This window comes from Triticum aestivum, chromosome 3D, assembly GCF_018294505.1.
Source record: "Triticum aestivum cultivar Chinese Spring chromosome 3D, IWGSC CS RefSeq v2.1, whole genome shotgun sequence".
NCBI lineage: Eukaryota > Viridiplantae > Streptophyta > Magnoliopsida > Poales > Poaceae > Triticum > Triticum aestivum.
The window spans coordinates 7071199-7093110 of record NC_057802.1 but is presented as its reverse complement, the minus strand read 5'-3'; the positions used below and the strand labels follow the sequence as shown (position 1 = coordinate 7093110).

The 21912-nt window shown below is 48.8% G+C and overlaps 2 protein-coding genes across 2 annotated transcripts; one reads left to right on the top strand and one right to left on the bottom strand.

Annotated features, from left to right (window-relative positions):
* Positions 1-301: 301 nt before the first annotated feature.
* LOC123073671 (uncharacterized) lies at positions 302-1163 on the bottom strand. The gene has a single exon (XM_044496731.1). The coding sequence runs from the start codon at positions 1046-1048 to the stop codon at positions 524-526; it is 525 nt and encodes a 174-aa protein (XP_044352666.1). The 5' UTR covers positions 1049-1163; the 3' UTR covers positions 302-523.
* Positions 1164-4411: 3248 nt separating this feature from the next.
* LOC123073670 (uncharacterized) lies at positions 4412-5686 on the top strand. The gene has a single exon (XM_044496730.1). The coding sequence runs from the start codon at positions 4561-4563 to the stop codon at positions 5500-5502; it is 942 nt and encodes a 313-aa protein (XP_044352665.1). The 5' UTR covers positions 4412-4560; the 3' UTR covers positions 5503-5686.
* Positions 5687-21912: the final 16226 nt, after the last annotated feature.

The window sequence follows — 21912 nt, the reverse complement described above, 5'->3', positions numbered from 1 at the left end:
TGTCGGCCTGGCAACGAATGACTACAACACAAAACTGCAGAGAGCCTGATACAAAAGCAGCCAAACATCTAGGGTATATATACATCCAACGGTCACAAAAGTGGATGAGACATAACTAAAACTCATCTAGCTGAGTTTTAGCAAATCCGAACAATAATTACTTGATAGCAGCACGCATAGGCTAACAAGAATTCCAATTGAGGTGATCGAGTGATGGCAGATGGATAGTACAACTTTTATATACAAAGCCATGCATAGTGTCTCTCTCTCTCTCTCTCTCTCTCTCTCTCTTTTAAATCAACCAAGCAAATTAAGTCTTGACATGGTTAAACTACGTACCACGTCCAAGTAATTCACATCACATGTTTACTCCTCACAAAAATAACATGTTAACTAATAATAAAGTAAGCTCCCAAACGAAATTATAACCAAGAAAATGCATGCAACAAGAAACATACTTGTATGGAAACCAATAGGCCCACGTGCTCGCGGGGTGGGGGTGGATTGAACGATATAAAACATATCAAGCTGGAGAAACGTGGATGATTGCCCCATCCTCAAGCTGCAAGTCCGCCGGCGTCTCATCGCCTACAAGACGTCCGCCGTCCAACTCAAAAACAGCTCCAGCCTTTAGCGCCGTCCTGAGGTAGAAAGACATCAAGCCCTTGAGCTGGTCGGTCCTCCGCACGGTGCAGGCGAAGCTGCGCGATTCCTCGTAGCGCTCCTTGAGCACGGGGGTGACGAGCGTGTGCGGCTTGACCACCGGGACGAAGTCGACGACGTCGCCGTCCTTCATGTCAAACTCCACCGGCACCTGCTGCCGGGGAAACACAATCTGCGTGCCGCGGTACTCGAAAACCCCCGAGCCGCGCTCGACGACGGGCGCCATGGTGTTGTAGTAGAAGTCGACGAGAACCTGCAGGTTGTCGGTTTTCCTCATGGTGCGCGTGAGCCTGCGGCCCGCCTCGTCCTTGACGACGAGGGTGACGAGCTGACCGTACGGCGACTTGGATTCGGAGAAGCTCCGCTGCTCCCACGGAACCGACATTGACCGGCAGATGGCGCGTTCGTCAGCGTCGATCCCTCCTAGCTAGGCGCCGGTCGGCTCCGGTGATCACTGGTTTTAGGGCTTGGGCAGTCGGGAGTTGTGCGTGCAACTCTTCATATACGAAAAAGTTGTGCGTTGTCCCGTTCTTTTCTCTGTCTCCGGTTCGATATAGCACACATAAACGGCCACGACCCAAACTTCTTTTTAGCTCAACACACGGTTTTCCTTTTTCTAAAAACGGTCACACATCAAATTTCCTCATATGCATCCAGATACCTCATACTAAAAATCTCAAATTCATACAAAAGCATGTAAAGAAAAAATAAATCCACGTACTACATATATCAACTACCCTAGTCCTCACACTCAAAAAAAAACTACCCTAGTCCTCGTCGAAGATGTCCATATCTCCGTGCCCGGCTTCGGATACGGGCGGCAGCTGCAGCTCTGCCTCCTATGGATACATGAGTGTTTTCACAGTGAATTTAGTAAGTAAGTTGAGAAATACTGCGAGTGGTCTCTTGAACTATTGTTTAGCGCCATTTATTGAATGAGATGTGTTCTAAGAACCGAAGATGACATAGTTGAAACTTTTATGGCAATGCAAAACAGTTGAGTTGCATGTGTTGTAATATTCTACTTTTGTATCTTTCATGTAAGACTATTTGTATGTATTGTAGTTTTGCAAATTTGGAATATATTTTCTGAACTAGAATGTTGTGAGACTTGATTGAGGTATTTATATTACTTTTTTCTATATATTATATGACACATGGATTGGGTAGTATTTTATTTGAAGGAGTGTGCACACCCTCCATTCGAAAATCTTACACCTACAAAAAATAGCCACGTTCCACACATTCTGCAGATGTCCTTTGGCGCATGGTCTTTGGCAGGCGATGCCGAGGCTGGAGGAGATAAATAACACCGGGACGGAGTGGCTGCTACATCTTGTTCACAAGTGCCCTAATGATAGTCGGCTCCCTGTCCTGATGATGCTATGGAGGATTTGGCATGTGCGTAATGAAGTTACTCATAAAAAACCAGCAACTCCAATCACTGCTTCTAGAAGGTTTCTTAACAGCTACATTGATTCATGGTTATGTATCAACCAACACCCTGAAGCTAACTTGGAGAAGGGCAAGATGGTGGTGTCATACGGACATGATTCTCGATGCCGTGCGCCCGGGGAACCACCTGATCGGCCAACTACTTCCCCTACTAGTTGGAGTCGGCCTCTGACGGGCATTTAATGAGGAGGATGGAATCGGAGGAGCGGGAAAGATTTTGAGGAATAACGAGGGCAAGGTCATATTCGCATCTTGCCGATTCCTTCGTATTTGTTCAAGTGCTCTGGAAGTTGAAACGTCGGCGTGTGCAGAGGGCATTGCCCTGGCGTTAGAGTGGAGTACAAAGCCTTTTATCTTGGAGTTACAGTGCAATGTCGCCATTGATATGTTACGTGACCATGACTTGAGCCGAGTCCCAGTGGGTACACTTGTTGATGAATCCAAAAAAGTGTTGCATTAAAGCCGAGAACATCTACTTTTCCATGTATATAGAAATCAGAATTTTGTAGCTCATGCACTTGCCCAAATGAGGAAGACATCATCTCGCACGTCGTCTGGTGTAGCAAAGCTCCCTTCAAATATAAGTTAGTTAGGAAGTTTATGTAGGTGTTTAAGTAGACTTAAATATTTCTCAAAAAAAAGTAGGCTTAAGTAGATGTAGCATTATCGTTTTATTCCTGACCGCCCACCCCCAAATATGGGAACTCAAACAACAACAATAGGCTGAGCAACCTCTCTGTGAATTCAGAGGCTGCATGCATCTATAGAGACTCTTGCAAAGCATCGTACCAAAAAAAAAAACAAAGACAGTATGTTTCTTCAGACCGTAAAAATAGTTCTATATATGACCTTGTTGTTCTCGTTGCATTTGCAGCAAAATACGAAAACGTGAGGAAGCTGTTTTGTCAGGGACACATGCAACTGATATTTAGTAGTAAATCTGTTGGTTAACTTCCGAACGGGCATCGAGTTATTTACCCAAAACTATCACATTTGGGGCTAGGATACCAACTTAGTATCACATTTGAGCCAGGCACAAGAAACCGCCGGTTCTGCGCCTAATATGTAACGCGGAGCACTGATTGTCTGATTTGGTCGCGAAAACAACGAAACCGACAGGTAGGCCCCACCTGTCGGGCTGACGTGGCATGCTTGTGTGAACAATTTGCTGACTTGGACGAGGGCCCCACCTGTCAATGACTAGAGTGTTTATCTTCTTTCACCTTTTCTTTTTATTTCTCTTACCAATTTTCTCATGGGCATTTCAACAAACACACTGTGTGCATGTCTTTATCAACGCCACGGCCAGGCGAGGCCGCGCGGCGGTGCAGCGAGAACGGGCAAGGCAGCAGCTATCGCAAGGAGAAGCTTGGGCGACACCCATGATGGTCTTCTCTGGGGACGCCGATGGCGGACTCGCGACCGCGGCCAGACATGCCCTCCGCGGCGCGTGGCCAGGGCCTGCTTGCGCACCACCGTCGGGTACAGTAGCTCCAGTGCCGCTGACGCGTGCTCCATCATGGTGCCCATGGGGACCGACGCTGCAACCGTCTCCATTAGCCTTAGACCGAGTAGGGTCTCCCGTGCAGGAGACGCCTAGGGCGGCCCGATGCTTCTGGTTCGCCGCCAACCACTGCTCGTGCCGCCAGCCAATTCTCGCGACGCCACTTCGCCGCCAGTCACTGCTCGTGCCGCCAACCACTGCTCGCGACGCCACTTCATCGCGAGCTCCCGCCGCTAGCCAATGGCCGATGCAGGCACACATGTGTTCGTCCACGGAGACATTTAGTCATGGAGGTACGAGGTCAGCGGGGAGGCTCAACGCGGATTTTAGGTGGCTGGGGCGGCGGGGCAGCTCGCCGGTGGTGGGGTATCGCGCTGGGGTTGGGCTCCGGCGGTGGTGCGGGATAAGGCAATGGTGGGGGTTGGTGGGCTGGAGGGAGAGAGGGGAAGAAGAGAGAGGCCGACAGGTGGGGCCTTGTGCCACCTTAGCGAATTATCCACATAGGCACACCACGTCAGCCCGACAGGCGGGCCCGACCTGCCAGTTTCGTTGTTTTCGCGACCAATTCGGACAATCAGTGCTCCGTGGTACATATTAAACGCAGAACCGATGGTATTTTGTGCTCTGGCTCAAATGTGGTACTAAGTTGTTACCCTAACCCAAGTGTGATGGTTTTTGGGTAAAACTCACGGGCATCGGATAACTTTCGTGGAACGTGTTACGTGTGTATCGCTCTCGATCCAGCGCCGCAAATCGGACTCAGATCCGAGATCGCCAGGGAGACGACCGAGGAGAGACTAGATGAGGGCCCGACCACCTTCCGATCCAGCACAAGTCGTGTCTGCCAGTGCCATCTACCTTCCGATCAGCAGATTCGCCGGCGCGTACCTCAAGCACTTCGCAAACGAACCGCCGGCCGCGGCCTCCCTTCTTTCCAGATGGCTCTGAACGATGGCCTCGCCAGGTTCAGGCTGCAGCAGGAGAGGAACCACGCGATTCTGTCCACCATCGCCGCAACCAAAACCTCTTCATCATCATCCACCACCAATCCGTCCCGGCACCGGCAGCAACCCGCTTCAACTCCAAGGTCAGCGGCTAAGCCATCACCGTCCGCGCCCGCTGCCGTCAGGTTCTCCGATGACACGGCTCGGCTACAGAAGATCAACCAAGTGAGGACGTCCGCCGTCGGACAACAGCTCAAAAAGGTAATCGAGCTGCTCGAGAAGACGAGGGAAGGTCTTACGGCGCATCAGATCAATGAACAGATCTACGTTGACATCGACGGCAACAACGACGTCGCCGAGAGCCTGAGGAACAACGCCAAGGTGCGCTTCGACGGGCGACGCTACTCCTACAAGCCTACGCACGACGTGACGGGCAAAGGCGAACTGCTGACACTGATCAAGAGCTTGCCGGACGGTCTCCCGGTTTCGGAGGTGAAGGACGCCTATCCAGCCGTGCAAGACGACCTCCAGGCTCTGAAATCCTCGGGTGACGTCTATCTGCTACCAGGCGAGGGAGGCGTCATCGCGTATCCGAACGACCCGAGGTCGAGGATGGAGGTGGACGCCGAGCTCAAGAAGCTGTTCCACGACATCAAGTTGCCACAGGACATGCTTGACATCGAGAAGGAGCTCCGGAAGTACCGCGAAAAGCCGGCCACCGATACTATGAAGCGGCGGGCGGCTGAGCAGCTCCATGGTCATCAGCCCAAGCCGAAGAAGGCCAGGAAGAAGTCGCACGGGATCACCAGCCGGACCAAGATTACCAATGCTCATCTCCCGTGGCTCTTGGACCTGCCTGTGGACTCAATTTCATCTGATGGGTGTGTAAATCATTGTAGTAATAAAGCACTTGATGGAGTAGAATTTGTGAGTTGATGAACTTGCTCAAAGCGATATATGTTCAGAACTGCTATTCTTTTTGGAATTTACTTTTGGAGAACTACTATTTACAACAAGATGGTGTTTTACAACAACCAAGTGCTCTAATATTACAATCAGTTGTTTGAACAGTGTAACCGGTTGGCTAGACTACAAGGGAAAGTTGTGGCTCCACACTCTACCAGGGAAGCCTACAATGATTTTTGAGAAGCGTCTGTACAGCTGCATATATTAATTAAAAGGGAAAACAGCAAAACAGTACTTTCTTTCGATAAATGATGGATTTTACTGATTTCAAATGAAGCATCAAGGACACAAACACAATAAGCACACGGCCGGTCTCCGTATAGTTAAGATACACACAGCCAACATCAACGTATGCACGCAAAAAACACGTCGTCAAATAGCAGTCATATAACACCAAAACTAGTCCTAGGCAAGAAAAAAACAAAGCGGTCTGCGATTGGTAAACTACAGCAATGCCATAGCCACACCTATCATCTCATGGCACCAAATGGTGACGCTCAAGTGCCGCCATCACCGGATCCAACCACTGAAGGCCGGAATCTAAGTTTTCACCCTGAAAAACCAGTACAAGCATATCCGAACAATGCCTTCAACATGTTAACGACATAACAACATCTGTTAAAGTATTTCCTTTTGTTCATATCACATGTAATAGGAATGTAATCCTACCGAATCCTTGTTGTATATTTCGGTTGGGATCTCTCTGATTCAACTTGATTAGCAAGGCATGTAATTCCTATATATGTGAATACAGGGTGGCGTGAATTGCACAACAATACTAGTTTTCATGGTATCAGACTACACCGATCCATCCTCTCCTTCTCTCACGTCGCCAGCCTCCAGACCTCTCGCCGCCACACCATGACCACCTCGTCCAGCACCAGCAGCTCTCTCTCCTCCCCGACGTTCCCCGCCACCACCAACACCACCACCGGTGCCATGATCTCGGCCGTCCTACCCGCTGCTGCGTCGCCGGCCGTGAACGTCGCCAGCGTGCGTACTCACGTTCCCGTCACCCTGGACCTCCATGCTTCCAACTTCACCAAGTGGAGGATGCTGGTTCGCGTCCTTCTCGGCAAGTACGATCTGCTCTCCCACGTCAACGTTGTCACTGCCGAGGCGGACCGCACCCCGGACTGGACTCGTGAGGACTATATTGTCCGCTCGTGGCTTTACGGGTCCATCTCCGACGAGATTCTGGACATTATTATGGCGGAGGACCAAACTGCTCAGGAGGCCTGGACGCTCATCTCCAATCTTTTCCTGGACAATCTCAGTTGACCCGCGCGGTCTACCTCGAGGCGGAATTCCGCGGCCTCGCCCAAGGCGATCTCTCCATCACCGCCTACTGTCACCGTCTGAAGGCACTCTCCGACGCCCTGAGCGATGTCGGCACTCCCGTCTCCGACCAAACTCTCGTCCTCAACTGCCTTCGAGGGCTCAATCCGCGCTTCTCGGACATCACGACTATCGTGACTATGCAGAACCCTCTTCCGTCTTTCAGCCAGACGAGGTCCCTGCTGACTCTCCGCGAGACTCAACTCGCGAACTCCATCGCGATTGGGAACCAGATTGCCCTCTATGGCAGTACGCCCTCCCACGGCACCGGCGGCTCCAACTCCTCTGGTCACCACCGCGGGTCGGACCGCGGCGACGGCGCTCGACACGGCAACAACAACGGGGGCAGCCCCTCTGGTGGGAGCCGCAACGGCGGCAACTGGAAGAAGAAGAAGTCCGGCGGCGGCAACACTGGCGGTGGATACAGTGGTGGCGGCCGCTCCGGTTCTCTCGACAACAACTCCCAGCGCGGGGCGTCCTCCTCGATCGGCCCCTGGGTCTGTTTCAACCCGTATACGGGGCAACAGTTCCAGGCGGGGCCGCAGCCGTTCCAGGCCCCCATCATGACACGGGCTAACTCCAGCGCAGGCCTCCTTGGGCCGCGCCCTCCAGTGATGCCGCTGGCCCAGGCGTTCACCTCTCTCGCGCCCCTGCATGGCCAGGCGTTCGGCACGAACGCTCCACCGATTCCCGGCTACGGCGGTGCACCAGCGTGGGACTGCTCGGCTCTTCTTGCTGCCCTGAACAACGCGGCTACACCCTCGACCGTTGGTGAGTGGGTCATGGACTCCGGAGCCACCGCACATATGGCCTCCGACCCCGGTATGCTCCACACTCTCGTTCCTTCCTCCGCTTCTTCTACTGTCACCGTGGGTAATGGCTCCACCTTGCCCATCTCTCACACCGGCGACACATCTCTCAATACTTCTGCTCGCTCTCTTCTTCTTCGCAATGTCTTAGTTGTTCCTACTATTGTCAAAAAATTACTTTCCGTTCGTCGTTTCACTATTGACAATCTTTGCTCAATTGAATTTGACCCGTTCGGCTTTTCTGTGAAGGACCTTCGCACCAAGGCCGTGATTCTTCGCTGCAATAGCCTCGGCGACCTCTACGTCTTCCCATCCGCGGTCCTCAACCACCACACCCATGGACTCCTCGCCATCACCACCACCGAGCTATGGCATCGTCGCTTAGGTCACCCGGGACGCGACGCCATGTCCCAACTTCATAAGAACTCCTTTATCTCATGTAATAAAGCAGCCACACATGTTTGTCATGCATGTCAACTTGGCAAACACGTGCGCTTGCCCTTCGCTAGGTCTACTTCAATAAGTGTCGAACCTTTTAAGTTGATTCATTGTGATCTTTGGACTTCACCGCTTTTGAGCAATTCTGGTTTCAAATATTACCTCATTATTGTCGACGATTTTTCCCACTTCATGTGGACGTTTCCCCTTCGCCACAAATCTGAAACCGCCAACACTCTACTTAACTTTGTTGCTTATATACGCACACAGTTTTCCCGGCCTCTTGTTGCTATGCAAGCCGACAACGGAACCGAGTTTCTCAACTCCACGGTCACCAACTTCTTCTCCACCCACGGCATTCACCTTCGCCTCTCGTGTCCGTACACGTCCGCCCAAAACGGCAAGGCCGAACGTGCCATCCGCACCATCAATGACGTCGTTCGTACACTTCTTTTCCAGTCTTCTATGCCACCTTCCTACTGGGCCGAAGCCCTTGCCACGGCCACGTATCTTGTCAACATTCGCCCCTCCCAATCCATTGGCTTTGCGGTGCCCTACATACGCCTCCACGACATTCCACCGAACTACGCCGCCCTCCGCGTCTTCGGTTGCCTCTGTTATCCCAACCAGTCTGCTACGGCCACAAATAAACTCTCTCCACGGTCTACCGCTTGTGTCTTCCTAGGATACCCAAGCAACCACAAAGGCTATCGCTGCCTTGATATTAGCACTCGTCGAGTCATTCTGTCCCGCCATGTGGTATTTGACGAGACCATATTTCCCTTCTCCTACTCCCAGGAGCGTCCAACTGATCCCGTCGCCGCACTTGATTTTCTACTAGACCTAGCAGTCACGCAGCACACACCAAACCTGCATGCATCCTCGTCTCCTGCCATGCATGGCAACAGCAGCGTTGCACCCACTCCTAGCCCCACGCCCCACAACGCCGCACCCGGGGCCACGCCTCGCAATATCCCGCTCAGCTCCCCAGCGCGCCTGCAACCCACCCAACCACCCGGGTTTCCCGCGCGCGCGCAACCCGCCCTGCATGCGCACCCACAACCCGCCATGCATGACGGCTCTTCGCCTTCCTCCGTGTATGACCGGCCAAACACAACTCCTGCCGTGGTTTCTACCCCACCAGGTCCACCACCTTCTCCCTCTAACGCCGCATCCAACTCTAGCGACCCATCTCCTCCGGTTGTAGTTCACCGGCCTCCGTCACCATCTAATACCCATACCATGGTCACTCGAGCAAAACGTGGTCTCTTCCGGCCCGTCGACCGTCTCAACCTTCATGTTTCCCACTCGACTCCTTCTCCTATTCCTAAAACATACCGGGGAGCACTACATGACCCGCACTGGCGTCGTGCTATGAACGAGGAATTTGATGCTCTTGTTGCTAACCGGACGTGGTCTCTTGTTCCACGTCCTCCTCGTGCTCATGTTGTTTCAGGAAAGTGGATCTTCAAACATAAATTTCACTCGGACGGCAGCCTTGCACGGTACAAGGCGCGATGGGTCGTACGTGGCTACTCTCAACAACCAGGCATTGACTCCGACGAGACTTTTAGCCCTGTTGTGAAGCCCGCCACGATCCATATTGTTCTCAGTCTTGTCGTCTCCCAGTCCTGGCCGATCCACCAGCTCGATGTTAAGAACGCATTTCTCCATGGCAATCTTAACGAGGAGGTTTACTGTCAGCAGCCCCCAGGCTTCGTCGATGCTCGCTGCCCAGATTATGTGTGCCGCCTACACAAATCTCTCTACGGTCTCAAGCAGGCGCCGCGTGCTTGGTACCAACGGTTCGCACTGTTTGCACATCGACTTGGCTTCATTGCTTCCAAGTCAGATGTCTCTCTGTTCATCTAAAAGCGTGGACACGATCTTGCCTACATCCTCTTGTATGTGGACGACATTGTCATCACCGCGTCCACGGACGAGCTCCTTCGACGTCTCACACAGCAGCTTCATGCAGAGTTTGCCATGACAGACCTCGGCACCTTGTCATTTTTCCTCGGCATCTCCGTCACTCGGACCTCCTCTGGCATGGTCCTCTCTCAGCGACAGTATGCGCTGGATCTTCTGCAGCGCGCTGGCATGATTGACTGTCACCCGTCGGCCACCCCTATTGACACTAAGTGCAAGCTCTCAGCTCAGGATGGCCTTCTTCTTTCCGATCCCACGGAGTATCGGAGTTACGCTGGTGCTTTGCAGTATCTCACCCTGACACGTCCAGACATCGCGCACGCGGTTCAGCAGGCCTATCTGTACATGCATGCACCCCGAGAGCCTCACATGCACTTGGTCAAGCGCATTCTCCGCTACATCAAGGGCACCCTTGATCTCAGCTTGCATCTCTCCAGCTCATCCTCGGTGGCACTTACTGCTTATTCTGACGCTGATTGGGCGGGGTGTCCTAACACTAGGCGCTCCACGTCTGGGTACTGCGTTTATCTTGGTGACAACCTCGTCTCTTGGTCGTCTAAACGACAGACCACCGTGTCTCGCTCGAGTGCCGAGGCGGAGTATCGCGCAGTTGCTCATGTTGTGGCCGAGTGTTGCTGGATTCGTCAGTTGCTTGGTGAGCTTCATCACCCCCTGACGACTGCTACTGTTGTTTTTTGTGACAACGTTAGTACTGTCTACATGGCCTCTAATCCGGTTCAGCATCGTCGCACCAAGCACGTTGAGATTGACATCCACTTCGTGCGGGAGAAGGTGTCGCTTGGTGAGGTCCGGGTTCTTCATGTACCATCCTCGCATCAGTATGCTGACATTATGACAAAAGGATTATCCTCGCAGCTCTTCTCCGAGTTTCGTTCCAGCTTATGCTTGCTACCATACTACGCACAAGCTGAGGGGGGATGTTAAAGTATTTCCTTTTGTTCATATCACATGTAATAGGAATGTAATCCTACCGAACCCTTGTTGTATATTTCGGTTGGGATCTCTCTGATTCACCTTGATTAGCAAGGCATGTAATTCCTATATATGTGAATACAAGGCGCCCTTCAGGTGGCGTGAATTGCACAGCAATACTAGTTTTCTACATCGACATTGCCAGGTATAATCAACTCAGTCAAACCTAGGCTTTCATCTTGGAGCTCGAGACTAGGTGCTCGAATAACACCACTATCGACGCCACTTATGTGTTGTTGACATCACTTTTCGGCGATTCCAGCAGCTACATGAGATGCTTGACCGTCGCGACTACACAATCATCCCTCTATGACAAACCATCGTCCATAGCTTGCATCACATCATCGAAGTCAACGAGTTTGGAGACAAAAACCCTCATGAAGACATTTCGGTGACCACCGCAATCCGCAACGAGGCCCTCGCGCCATAGGCCGGAGTGGTCATCACAAGGACTAACATCAATGACGAAGCACATCACCACCGACTACCACCATGCCGAAGTAAGCCCTTACCAGGCATGTCGGCCCAGGGGCGACATGCCCGAAAGGCTTGAAACTGGAGCAAGAATGGCAAATCACGATCGTCGACACGGGCTCGCGCAGAGCGCAACCACCGCTAGAGCGGGAGCGCACAGCTGCCAGATCGGTGTCGCAACTCCCAACCGGAACAGTGTGCCAACCCGAGCACACAAACCATGTCGCCTCGTGATGAGTGTATTTTCTACAATGATTCCACCATTGTTTGAATCATATATTCCAAGATAATCACTATGGTTTTAGCACTATTGACTAATAAATGCAAAACATTGCAAATCCCTTTTTGTAATTTGTTTTCATAGGTTTTGGACCATAAAATGGAAGGAAATGGAGCAACACATCGAAATATGAAGTATGGAGATCAAGCCAAATCAAAGGGATGCACCACAGGCGTTCCAGAGCCAAAGACGATGTATGGCATGTGCAAGCGCGCTCGTACCATGCACTGCTGGCACTATGGCATCATCCCTCACAACCTTCATAAAAGAGGAGGGCCCATTCGTAACAAAACGAAGAGTGAATAGCAGAGCGGTCGCCAGGATCATCATCATCCATTCCCAGAAAGCCTAGCCGCCACTATCTCCATCTTCCCCATAGCCATTCTCCCTAAAGTTTTCCATACTTGTAATCAGTCCATCGCATACCACGAGATTGTAAGACTTCATACAATCATTTATCTATCATCAATGCCATCTACAATGTTTTCCATCTGTGACCCGATTGCGATGTGTGAGTAATCCCCTCAGCCAATGGGCTGAGGCATAAGCCTTGCAACCCTCTATACTTGTGCACAGTTTCATTGGTATGACTTTACTTAAGCTGACGTTATTTGTATGTGTGTTATCGACAACGTATTTTTCTCTTGTCTTCTTCTCGTTCTAACACTCCGTAGGTACTAGGAACCCCTTAGATCGATCAGGAGGAGGTAAAGTGCAGGGACACATGCAAGGTTACACTGAACACCGGTGATAGTAAGGATTAGTATAGTAGCAAAAAGCAACTCACTGGGGATCTTGGGGTGCAGTCATTAGACGCCCAATACGTTGGTCTGGAGAAATCCTTAGTAATCGAGATAACCCAGCGCGACCATAATGGTTTTGGTTGGACAATAGACTCATGATGCAGAATGCTGATCGGTCGTGATGTTATTTGGACATAGCCCCAACATCTAATCGTTGAGAGCACATCATAACGGTGTCTACCAGGACGATTTCGAAATTTTAAATCCTAATTTCAAAGTATAACGATGTAACTAAAGTCCTTGTGTACATGCCTATTTCCATCTATTTGATCTCTCCCAAACACAACTAGTATTTGTTCGGTCCGGGAAACTAAAACCTCTTATGAGGACGATAGCTTTGTTTGAATTCCTATCTAATATTAGAACTTCCCGTGGATTTGATACCATGGGTCACCATTCGGGAAAGAGGTGATACTATCGACACTAGAAACCGGATCAAGGGTTATCACTACGTCACCGCCTCGTCCGAGCAAAACAACAAAGCACCAAAACTAAATATTTTCTGTATTCAAAGGTGAAGACCCAGAAACTTTGATTGAGTTTATCGAACAATTATTTGATGCTGGTTGGCATTAGATGAGAGAGCTAATTATGCCATCTCATGTTAAAAGGCCACAGCAACTTAGATTGTTAGTTTTCTTGTGGTGGTCATATTTTCATGCATTTATTTCAGACCTTTCGGCGACGTGAGTTTAGTGGGAGAAGATGTTCTCATCGACTACGAAGGCGTCTATGGCGACTTCGTCAATCTCAAGACGATGTGCCGACTCGGTCTCTTGAAGGTTCTTGTGTATGTACGTACGTATGAGCGTCCCCATTCGAACTTTGTTCGAAAAATATATTTTTCCCTTTAAAAATGATTTTTTAGATAACCTTTTTTTTAAAGAAATTGAGTGGGGCATGCCGTCCACTCACTTGTAAATCTTGCACCAACCAGGTGTTGTAGGGTGGAACCCTAAGTGAAGATCTTTCACGAATTGGAGGGGGAATCCCCAAGAACAAGATGAACACAAGAGAGAAAACAAGAGGAACACTCAAGAACAAGTCCAATCACACATCCACTAGACCAACAAACACACAAGATCCACAAGGTACATGAACAATCAAAGGGAAACAAGATACATGGTAGAGTTCATACAAAATCATATGAAGGAGATGAGGGCTTGATGATCTAGGTAGATCCTTCCCTCAAGGGGGTCTTGAATCCCTAGGGATCTTCTTCAATGGAGGTCTTGTACTCCAATGGAGTCTTCTCTCTCAAGAGGAATCCCACAAGGGGAGGTACATGAGCTAAGCTCTATGATTTGTGTCTATTCTTAGCTAACCCTAGAAAGGAGGTGGAGGTGGTCTATTTATAGTCTAAGCCACGAAGGGGTAAGTGGAAAAGGGATACATGGGCCTCAGGCCGGATTCTGCGCGCAGGCAGGCGGTAGTACCGGACATTGGGCGGTAGTACCGCTTGTAGGCGGTAATACCGCTTATAGGCGGTAGTACCGCTCGTTCTGGGTCTTCTTCCTCCTTCTCTTCCATGCTTCTCTCGCGGGTGGTGTAGTCGTACACTTGTGCTCGCACTCCTCCTCCTCGTCCATGGTGTTCCGACAATACCTATGTATGCACACGAGAGGAGTGTCAAGTAGTATACCATCCTCGAAGGGGTCAAGTGAACACGCGTAAAGGAGATGATTCACCTTTGTGTATGTGAAGTAGATATCGCACGTGTCGCTTGCCGAACGGACTCTTGACATGGTGATGTCCGTAGGATGCTCCGCATCATCCCCTCCCCCTTGGGAAAGATCTGATCTCGGATCGAAAACCAAATCACCATGGGAAAGAGATGGCTTCGCCGTGTAGAAGTGGACGTTCACCAAGTACTCATCATCTTCAAGCTCGCAATGGGCACTCTCCAATGTCGCACCGTCTAGTGATTCATTCACATGGAGCAAGGACAACAAACACTTGGAAAAAAAATGTGGTTAGCGTTAGTGCAAAACCAAGCATTCAAGCGGTGATTCACCCAACAAGTGTCATCACCATGCAAAGCATATGGTGTGACAAGGGATTGTGTCATGGCATGTAAGCATATGAATTGAGCACAAGCAAAGATATCATGGGGACAAGCATGTAAATGTGAGGTAGAGATGTGAATATGTTTGACAAGAGAATAAGCATCTACCTCAAGGTCATAGCAATCATGCATAAAGCGCTCGACAAATGGTCTATGGTAGGCATAAGAATCATTCACAACACCAAGTAAAATGAAGTGTCTAATCACATGGGACAAGTGCAAGACAATCCAAGCATAATGTGCATAGGGTGTAGTGAAGATAGTATGGCACTCAACACAATAGAAAGAGCAATTGTTCATCATGTGTGAGGCAATCAAGTCAAGCATGTAGCAATCAATGGGACATGGCATGTGTGAAGTGATGACATTGTTGCAACCAAACATGTGAGAGGAACAAGTAATCCAAGGATTGGATGCAACACACAAGGCATATATATCATGATGCATGGAACGGTGAAAATGACAAGTCAAAGCAAGATCTCTAACAAGTGTGCAATCAAGTGGTCCAAGATGAACAATAAGTCTCATGGTGCAAGCAACACAAGTAGTATGATCCACAATATCCGTGCTCAAGAAAGATGTCACCTTGAAGGCGTGTCCTTGTGCATCCTTCACAATGCCGAAGTGGTAGGAAATATTGTGTAGAAGCGAGTCGTGGTCTAATGTATGAGGCTCGCTCTCAAGAGCTTGAATGGTCAACTCATGTGACGTGGAAGTTGACACAAAGTCCAAGTATCCTACACATGCACACAACAAAACAAAGAACATATGCGCATGGTAGATGAACACATCATCCATCATGATGGTTCTCTTCTTTTGCACATAACCATTAGAAGCACAAGTGCATGAATAATATGATGCAACGATGGCTATAGTCATGGCACTAGGTATATGGTGCAAAGAGGTAAGACAAGCATGCTTCACAAGAAATATGTCAAGATCTCCAAATATATGTGAGAATGCTATGGGGGCAAACTCATTATCAAGACTAAAGGCATAATTGCACTCAATACATGGCAAATCATCTAGCATGAGAGAGGCAACATACGGAGATATATGGCAAGAAGCAATAACAACCATGTGCAAAACATGTAGATGGTTGTCATCAACCGTATGAAAGGAGCAAGTATGAATCCTTGGTGATGCAACATAAGCAAGCGTAGTAATCAAGTTGTGCAAACTAGTGGAGCGAAGATGCAACACACTAGAGGAAATCATGGCAATCATGTCATGTGAGTAAATAATAGGCATAGACAATGCACAAGACATATCACAAGCACGAACACAAAGCAAGATCATAGTATCATCATAGGCATGTGGCACAAAGCAAACATGGCAATAACAAGTGATATCTCCACCAAGCTTGCAAATACACATACAAGTACTAGAATCAATCATCATGTGTAATGCAAAGCATGGGTCACAAATGCATGTCAAAGGCATAGGAATGAGCATATCATGCAAAGTGAACATGGCAAGATGGGTATAGAACATGTAATGGACAATAACCCATAGCCAAGTGAGGGACATGTAGAAGAGATGCGCCAAGTCTTTGCGCGAAGAGAGCGGTGCGAAAGCCAATCCATGGGATCCCGATTCATCATTGCTCTCTAGAGCTCGTTTTGTCAACTCATGGGATTGTGAGGTTGACAAGTAAGCATGGGTACCTACACAACAAATACACAAGCGAAAGAAATTGTGTGTGTGGTAAATGTACACATCATCCATCATGATGTGCATGTGCACGTGTGAATTAGCACAAGATAAGCATCGCTCAAAGAAATTTGATGCATGGTATAAGAACATGTCATCCATCATGAAAGAATAGTTGTTATGTATAACACGATGGGGATGCAAATTGAGCATACAATTATATGGCACATCAATAGCATTTTCATTCATGGGAAACATATGGTGCACATAATTATTGGGATCATGCAATGGAAGGGATGGATCAAAATCTCCTAACATGTATGAGGAAACTATGGGGGTCTCCTCATGAACAACATTGGAAACATCATATGGAGGAAATGGACAACATCCAAAACAATGCATATCTGAAGCTAGGTGGGCATGGCATGGCATATGAGATAAATGATGCAAAGGGAGCATATCAATATCATCACAAGAAAAACAAATGCCAATAACCATGGGCTTGTCATCTATGCCATATGTGCAAATTGGGTTTATTTTAATGGCATATGCATAGTCACTATGAAGAGATTGCAAATAAGACATATGGTTGATCTGATGCATAGCATATGACAAGTCAAGCGGATTATCAAACATGATGTGACCAAGGGAATTGTCACAAGAAATCATATGTAACATAGCATCACAACTAGGCAACTCAACATGCTCATCATCATATTCATCATAAATTGGTAAGTCAAGACATGAGGAAGTCGCACTAGCATGAAGCATGGAAATAGGTTGATCAACATCATGCAAGCAATCAATGTCAAGAATGTTCACTAGTGGGACTAGAGCATCACCTTCACCTATGTTACCATTCTCATTCCACTCAAGTGGTGTAGGTGAGGTGGGAAAGACCAAATGTTGGTCATCTTCATCTTGATGGAACCATGTGGGGGGTGCATCATATTCCACCATGGCCATCGTCTTGTCCAAAGGGAGGACGAAGTCGTCGAGGATCGGTGCGTCATCATAAATGGGACCTAGCACCAAATGAGAAGACACAATAGAGGTAGAGGTCAAGTTGTTAGTGTTGAAATTGGCCTCACAAGACCTATGAACTATCTCACTCTCTCTATGTGGTGGTTCACTCACTCCACCAAAGTAGGTGCACTCAATCTCACATATGGTGGAGTCACTCATCTCACTCAAGTGGTGGGGAGTGTGGCTCTCCTCACATGAGAATTGGGGCAACTCGTCGTATATGGGGCTAGTGGTGAAGTCACTCTCACTCTCAATATGGTGGCAAAAGTCACTCAAGTCATCATACGTCTCCATGATTGAAGGGAAAATCCCATGCTCAACCATCTCGTCATCGTCGCCGTGGATGAAGGCCGAAGATGGCACATCATCACTCTCCTCCATGACCGAAGGGAAAGTCCCATGCGTGATCATCTCGTCGCCGTCGCCGTGGATGAAGGCTGAAGATGGCACATCATCACTCTCGCCTCCTAAGATGGAAGCATCATCCTTGCTCGCCACCTTGTCGCTCGCCTCCAAAGCTTGGTCCTTGAAGGTCTCCGTGGTCGTACTTGTCATCACACCATCTTGAAAAAGAGTCGAGGTAGACTCGGCATCATCAATGCCACAAAGAGGGATGGCGGTGAAGTCAAACTTGGGAGCATCGTCTTGGAGCTCGTCGGGCTTGGACATCGTGGTGGTACTAGCCTCATGCTTGTCGTAGAGCTTGGTCGCCGTGAAGTGTGCTTGGGGTGGAGAAGCCTTGGCCTTCATGAGTTCTTGTTCCGCCTTGAGAGCACCAATGTAGTTGTCGTTGAGGGTCTTGTAGTTCTCGAGGAAGATTGTCTTGGAGATGTCGTTGTTCAAACCCATCATGAAGTGGAACTTCATCGAAATGGGGTCGTCCACGCCGGCTCCTCGCAAGGCAAGCTTCATCTCCTTGAAGTACTCGTCGATGGACTTGGATCCTTGTATGGCGTTCTCCAATTGGCGTAGAAGTTGTTCCGTGTAGGTTGGAGGCACGAACTCTCGCCGCAAAGCTCTCTTCGTCTTGGGCCAACTCATGTCGTAGCCCTCCGAAGGTGTGTGAAGCCACCATGTTGAGGCGTAGTCGTGGAAGTTTCTTGAGGCGCACTTCACTTGAACTTCGGGACGAACTTGATGTAGCGTGAGGTAGTCGTCCATTAGGCGCTCCCACTCGAGATACTCCTCGGGTTCTTGAGTCCCATAGAAAGGAATCACGTGGTTGATGTCGAGGTCGTAGTAGCTCGTGGAAGTCACGGACTTGAGCTTGGGTTGCTTCTCTTGAGCATAGTATTGAGGTGCTTGTTGGCGAAGATGTCGTATGTCCGTAGGCGAAGATGCCTTGAAGTCGCTTGGCGAAGATGCCAAGGGAAATGGTGAAGTCGTTGAGCGGTTGTTGGTGTTGAGCTCTTGACCTTCACATTCTTGTTGGTGATGGTGTCGATGCCGATGTGATCTTGCCGGAGATGGTAGCTCGGAAGCATGTGCTCTTGAGAGTCTTCTCGAAGATGAGGAAGATCGCTTGTAGGACTTGATGAGGGCTTTGATCTCCTCCATTTGAGCTTGCATCTTGGCATCGAAGTTGTTGTTCTTGGCACCGAACTCGTCGTTGTTGTTGTAGACCGAAGGTGAAATGCCTTGCCTATACATCACAAGACTCGAGTAGAGGTGAGTAGGAAATGAGATAAACAATACCAAGTTACCTTTTCCCAAAGTTGAGGATGTATCTCGTTTCACTCAATGTGAGATGAAAGAATAGTGGAATTGGTACCGGACTTGTTCACTCACACCTACAAACTAAAGCTTATGGAGTAGCTCGGTGAGGATAGTGGCACAAAAATTTGATGCAAAATGTTAGCAAGAGTCAATAATGTTGAAAAAGATTCACAAATTCGCAAGTGAAACAAGTAGACCAATAGCAATATGTGGCACACCGAAACACACACACGGATAGATAAATGGGGTCGTGCAACCAAGGAATGAGCACAAAATGTGGAATCCACGGAAAACGCTCGTGTTGCACAACTCAAGAGAGACGCTAGCACGATTGCTCAATAGGCGGATACGACACTTGTGCATAACCTATAAGATGCAAAATGGATAAACTTTCTATCCCAAGTATGCTATTATGTATGGTTCCCGGTGTTTCTCTCAAGATGATCGGATATGACAATCTTATGTGCAATGTGGTATGATGCTATGGCTCTTGATTACAAGCTTCTTTGCTCTTTCTCTCTTTTGCTTAAAAGCTTATTCTCTCTTTTTTATATGGCCACAATGCGAAATGCACAAACCAAGATAGCAATTGTGTATATGCGGTAACAAACTTGTGACACAAGGGATGATATGATGATACCAATATGATATGGTATATATGCAATGGAAGGGTGGATCACTAATGTGCACAAGTAACGTTGCCAGCAATACTCAAATGGCTAGTCTCGATAGGCAAGTGACGCAAAATGGGCTAGGGATTATCAATGCAAATGCAAGGGGAATATACAATGGTGTCGTTGAGGTTACCGTCCTTTGCGATGATGAGTGGCGGTGTTCTTGATGTAGATACCAAGATGATGGAGACTCATCCCTAAGTAGCCGAACTCAAAATCTCAAATGACAAATGTCAAATGGTAGTAGCGGGAAAGCGGTGGTAGTGTTGCGGAAGTGGAATGATGGGTTATGCGAGTCAATGTTGAAGGTCACCGTCCCTAAGTAGCCGAAACACCTTAGGAGACTCAAATCACTACTCAAGCAACCACTAATGCTATGGTGGAACAAAATGGGTTAGGTTGCGGTGGTCGGTGGGGGCTATGCGGATGATATGGTGGTGGGCCTAGGCAAACTTTCCAAATTTTGAAAAATTTGATGGAGTCAAGTGGTGTTGCAACCTATCTAGATGGATGGGGGATGCCAATAGTTACTCAACGAGCTAAAGAACGCGAAAATCGGACTCCGGATGTGAAAGTTATGGGCAAAACAGTGAAACTCGGAACGCTGAAACTGGGAGGGGCGGTAGTACCGCTTGGAAGGGCGGTAGTACCGCTTGGGATGAGCGGTAGTACCGCTCGTGTCGGGATTTTTCGGCAGTTCTCGGCTGAAACTGTGCTGGGCGGAAGTACCGCTGGGGGGGGGGGGGCTGTAGTTCCGCTTATAGGCGGTAGTACCGCTATTCTTTGCAGATCGAATCGGGGCGCGATTTTGGGGCGGAAATGGATGATTTCGGTGGCAAAATTTGACGAATTTCGTGGATAGAAGGTGGGGGAAACTTGGGGAGATGCTAGATCCACTCGAAACCAAGCAAATCCATGGATCAAAATCAATAAAACATCATCAAACCAACAAATCACAAAAAACATTTGGGGGCTATTTTTGGTGGGAATTTTCGAAATTAGGACGAAATCAAGCAAAAGAAGGCTAGAAAAAGAAGGGTAGGGGCTCCAAATTCGTGATCAAGTGGCTCATGATACCAAGATGTTGTAGGATGGAACCCTAAGTGAAGATCTTTCACGAATTGGAGGGGGAATCCCCAAGAACAAGATGAACACAAGAGAGAAAACAAGAGGAACACTCAAGAACAAGTCTAATCACACATCCCCTAGACCAACAAACACACAAGATCCACAAGGTACATGAACAATCAAAGGGAAACAAGATACATGGTAGAGTTCATCCCAAATCTTATGAAGGAGATGAGGGCTTGATGATCTAGGTAGATCCTTCCCTCAAGGGGGTCTTGAATCCCTAGGGATCTTCTCCAATGGAGGTCTTGTACTCCAATGGAGTCTTCTCTCTCAAGAGGAAGCCCACAAGGGGAGGTACATGAGCTAAGCTCTATGATTTGTGTCTATTCTTAGCTAACCCTAGAAAGGAGGTGGAGATGGTCTATTTATAGTCTAAGCCACGAAATGTAAGTGGGAAAGAGATACATGGGCCTCAGGCCCGATTCTGCGCGCAGGCAGGCGGTAGTACCGGACATTGGGCGGTAGTACCACTTGTAGGCGGTAGTACCGCTCGTTCTGGGTCTTCCTCCTCCTTCTCTTCCATGCTTCTCTCACGGATGGTGTAGTCGTACATTTGTGCTCGCACTCCTCCTCCTCGTCCATGGTGTTCCGACAATACCTATGTATGCACACGAGAGGAGTGTCAAGTAGTATACCATCCTCGAAGGGGTCAAGTGAACACGCGTAAAGGAGATGATTCACCTTTGTGTATGTGAAGTAGATGTCGCACGTGTCGCTTGCCGAACGGACTCTTGACATGGTGATGTCCGTAGGATGCTCCGCATCACCAGGACTCAACACACTTTTGAAATGTGCAAATCTTGCAAATACTTATCGATCAACAGCCCCTCAATCAACACAAGGAAGCATTATTGAGCTACCCTAATTAAGCATGTCGATCGAGATCTTGCTATCTTGAGCAGGTGGCATGTTGATCCGCTCCAAGCAAGCACGTCAACATTTCACGTGTCCCTCTCAACCACCAAATGGGGATCCGCGCTCATGTACAAGCAACGTGACCGAGAGCAGGATTTTTTTTAGCACAAGCACGTTAAATAGTGGGAGGGGGCTA

Bases quoted from the DNA above. Each gene is read 5' to 3' on its own strand.
- LOC123073671 (XM_044496731.1), bottom strand. From the start codon at position 1,048: ATGTCGGTTCCGTGGGAGCAGCGGAGCTTCTCCGAATCCAAGTCGCCG.
- LOC123073670 (XM_044496730.1), top strand. From the start codon at position 4,561: ATGGCTCTGAACGATGGCCTCGCCAGGTTCAGGCTGCAGCAGGAGAGG.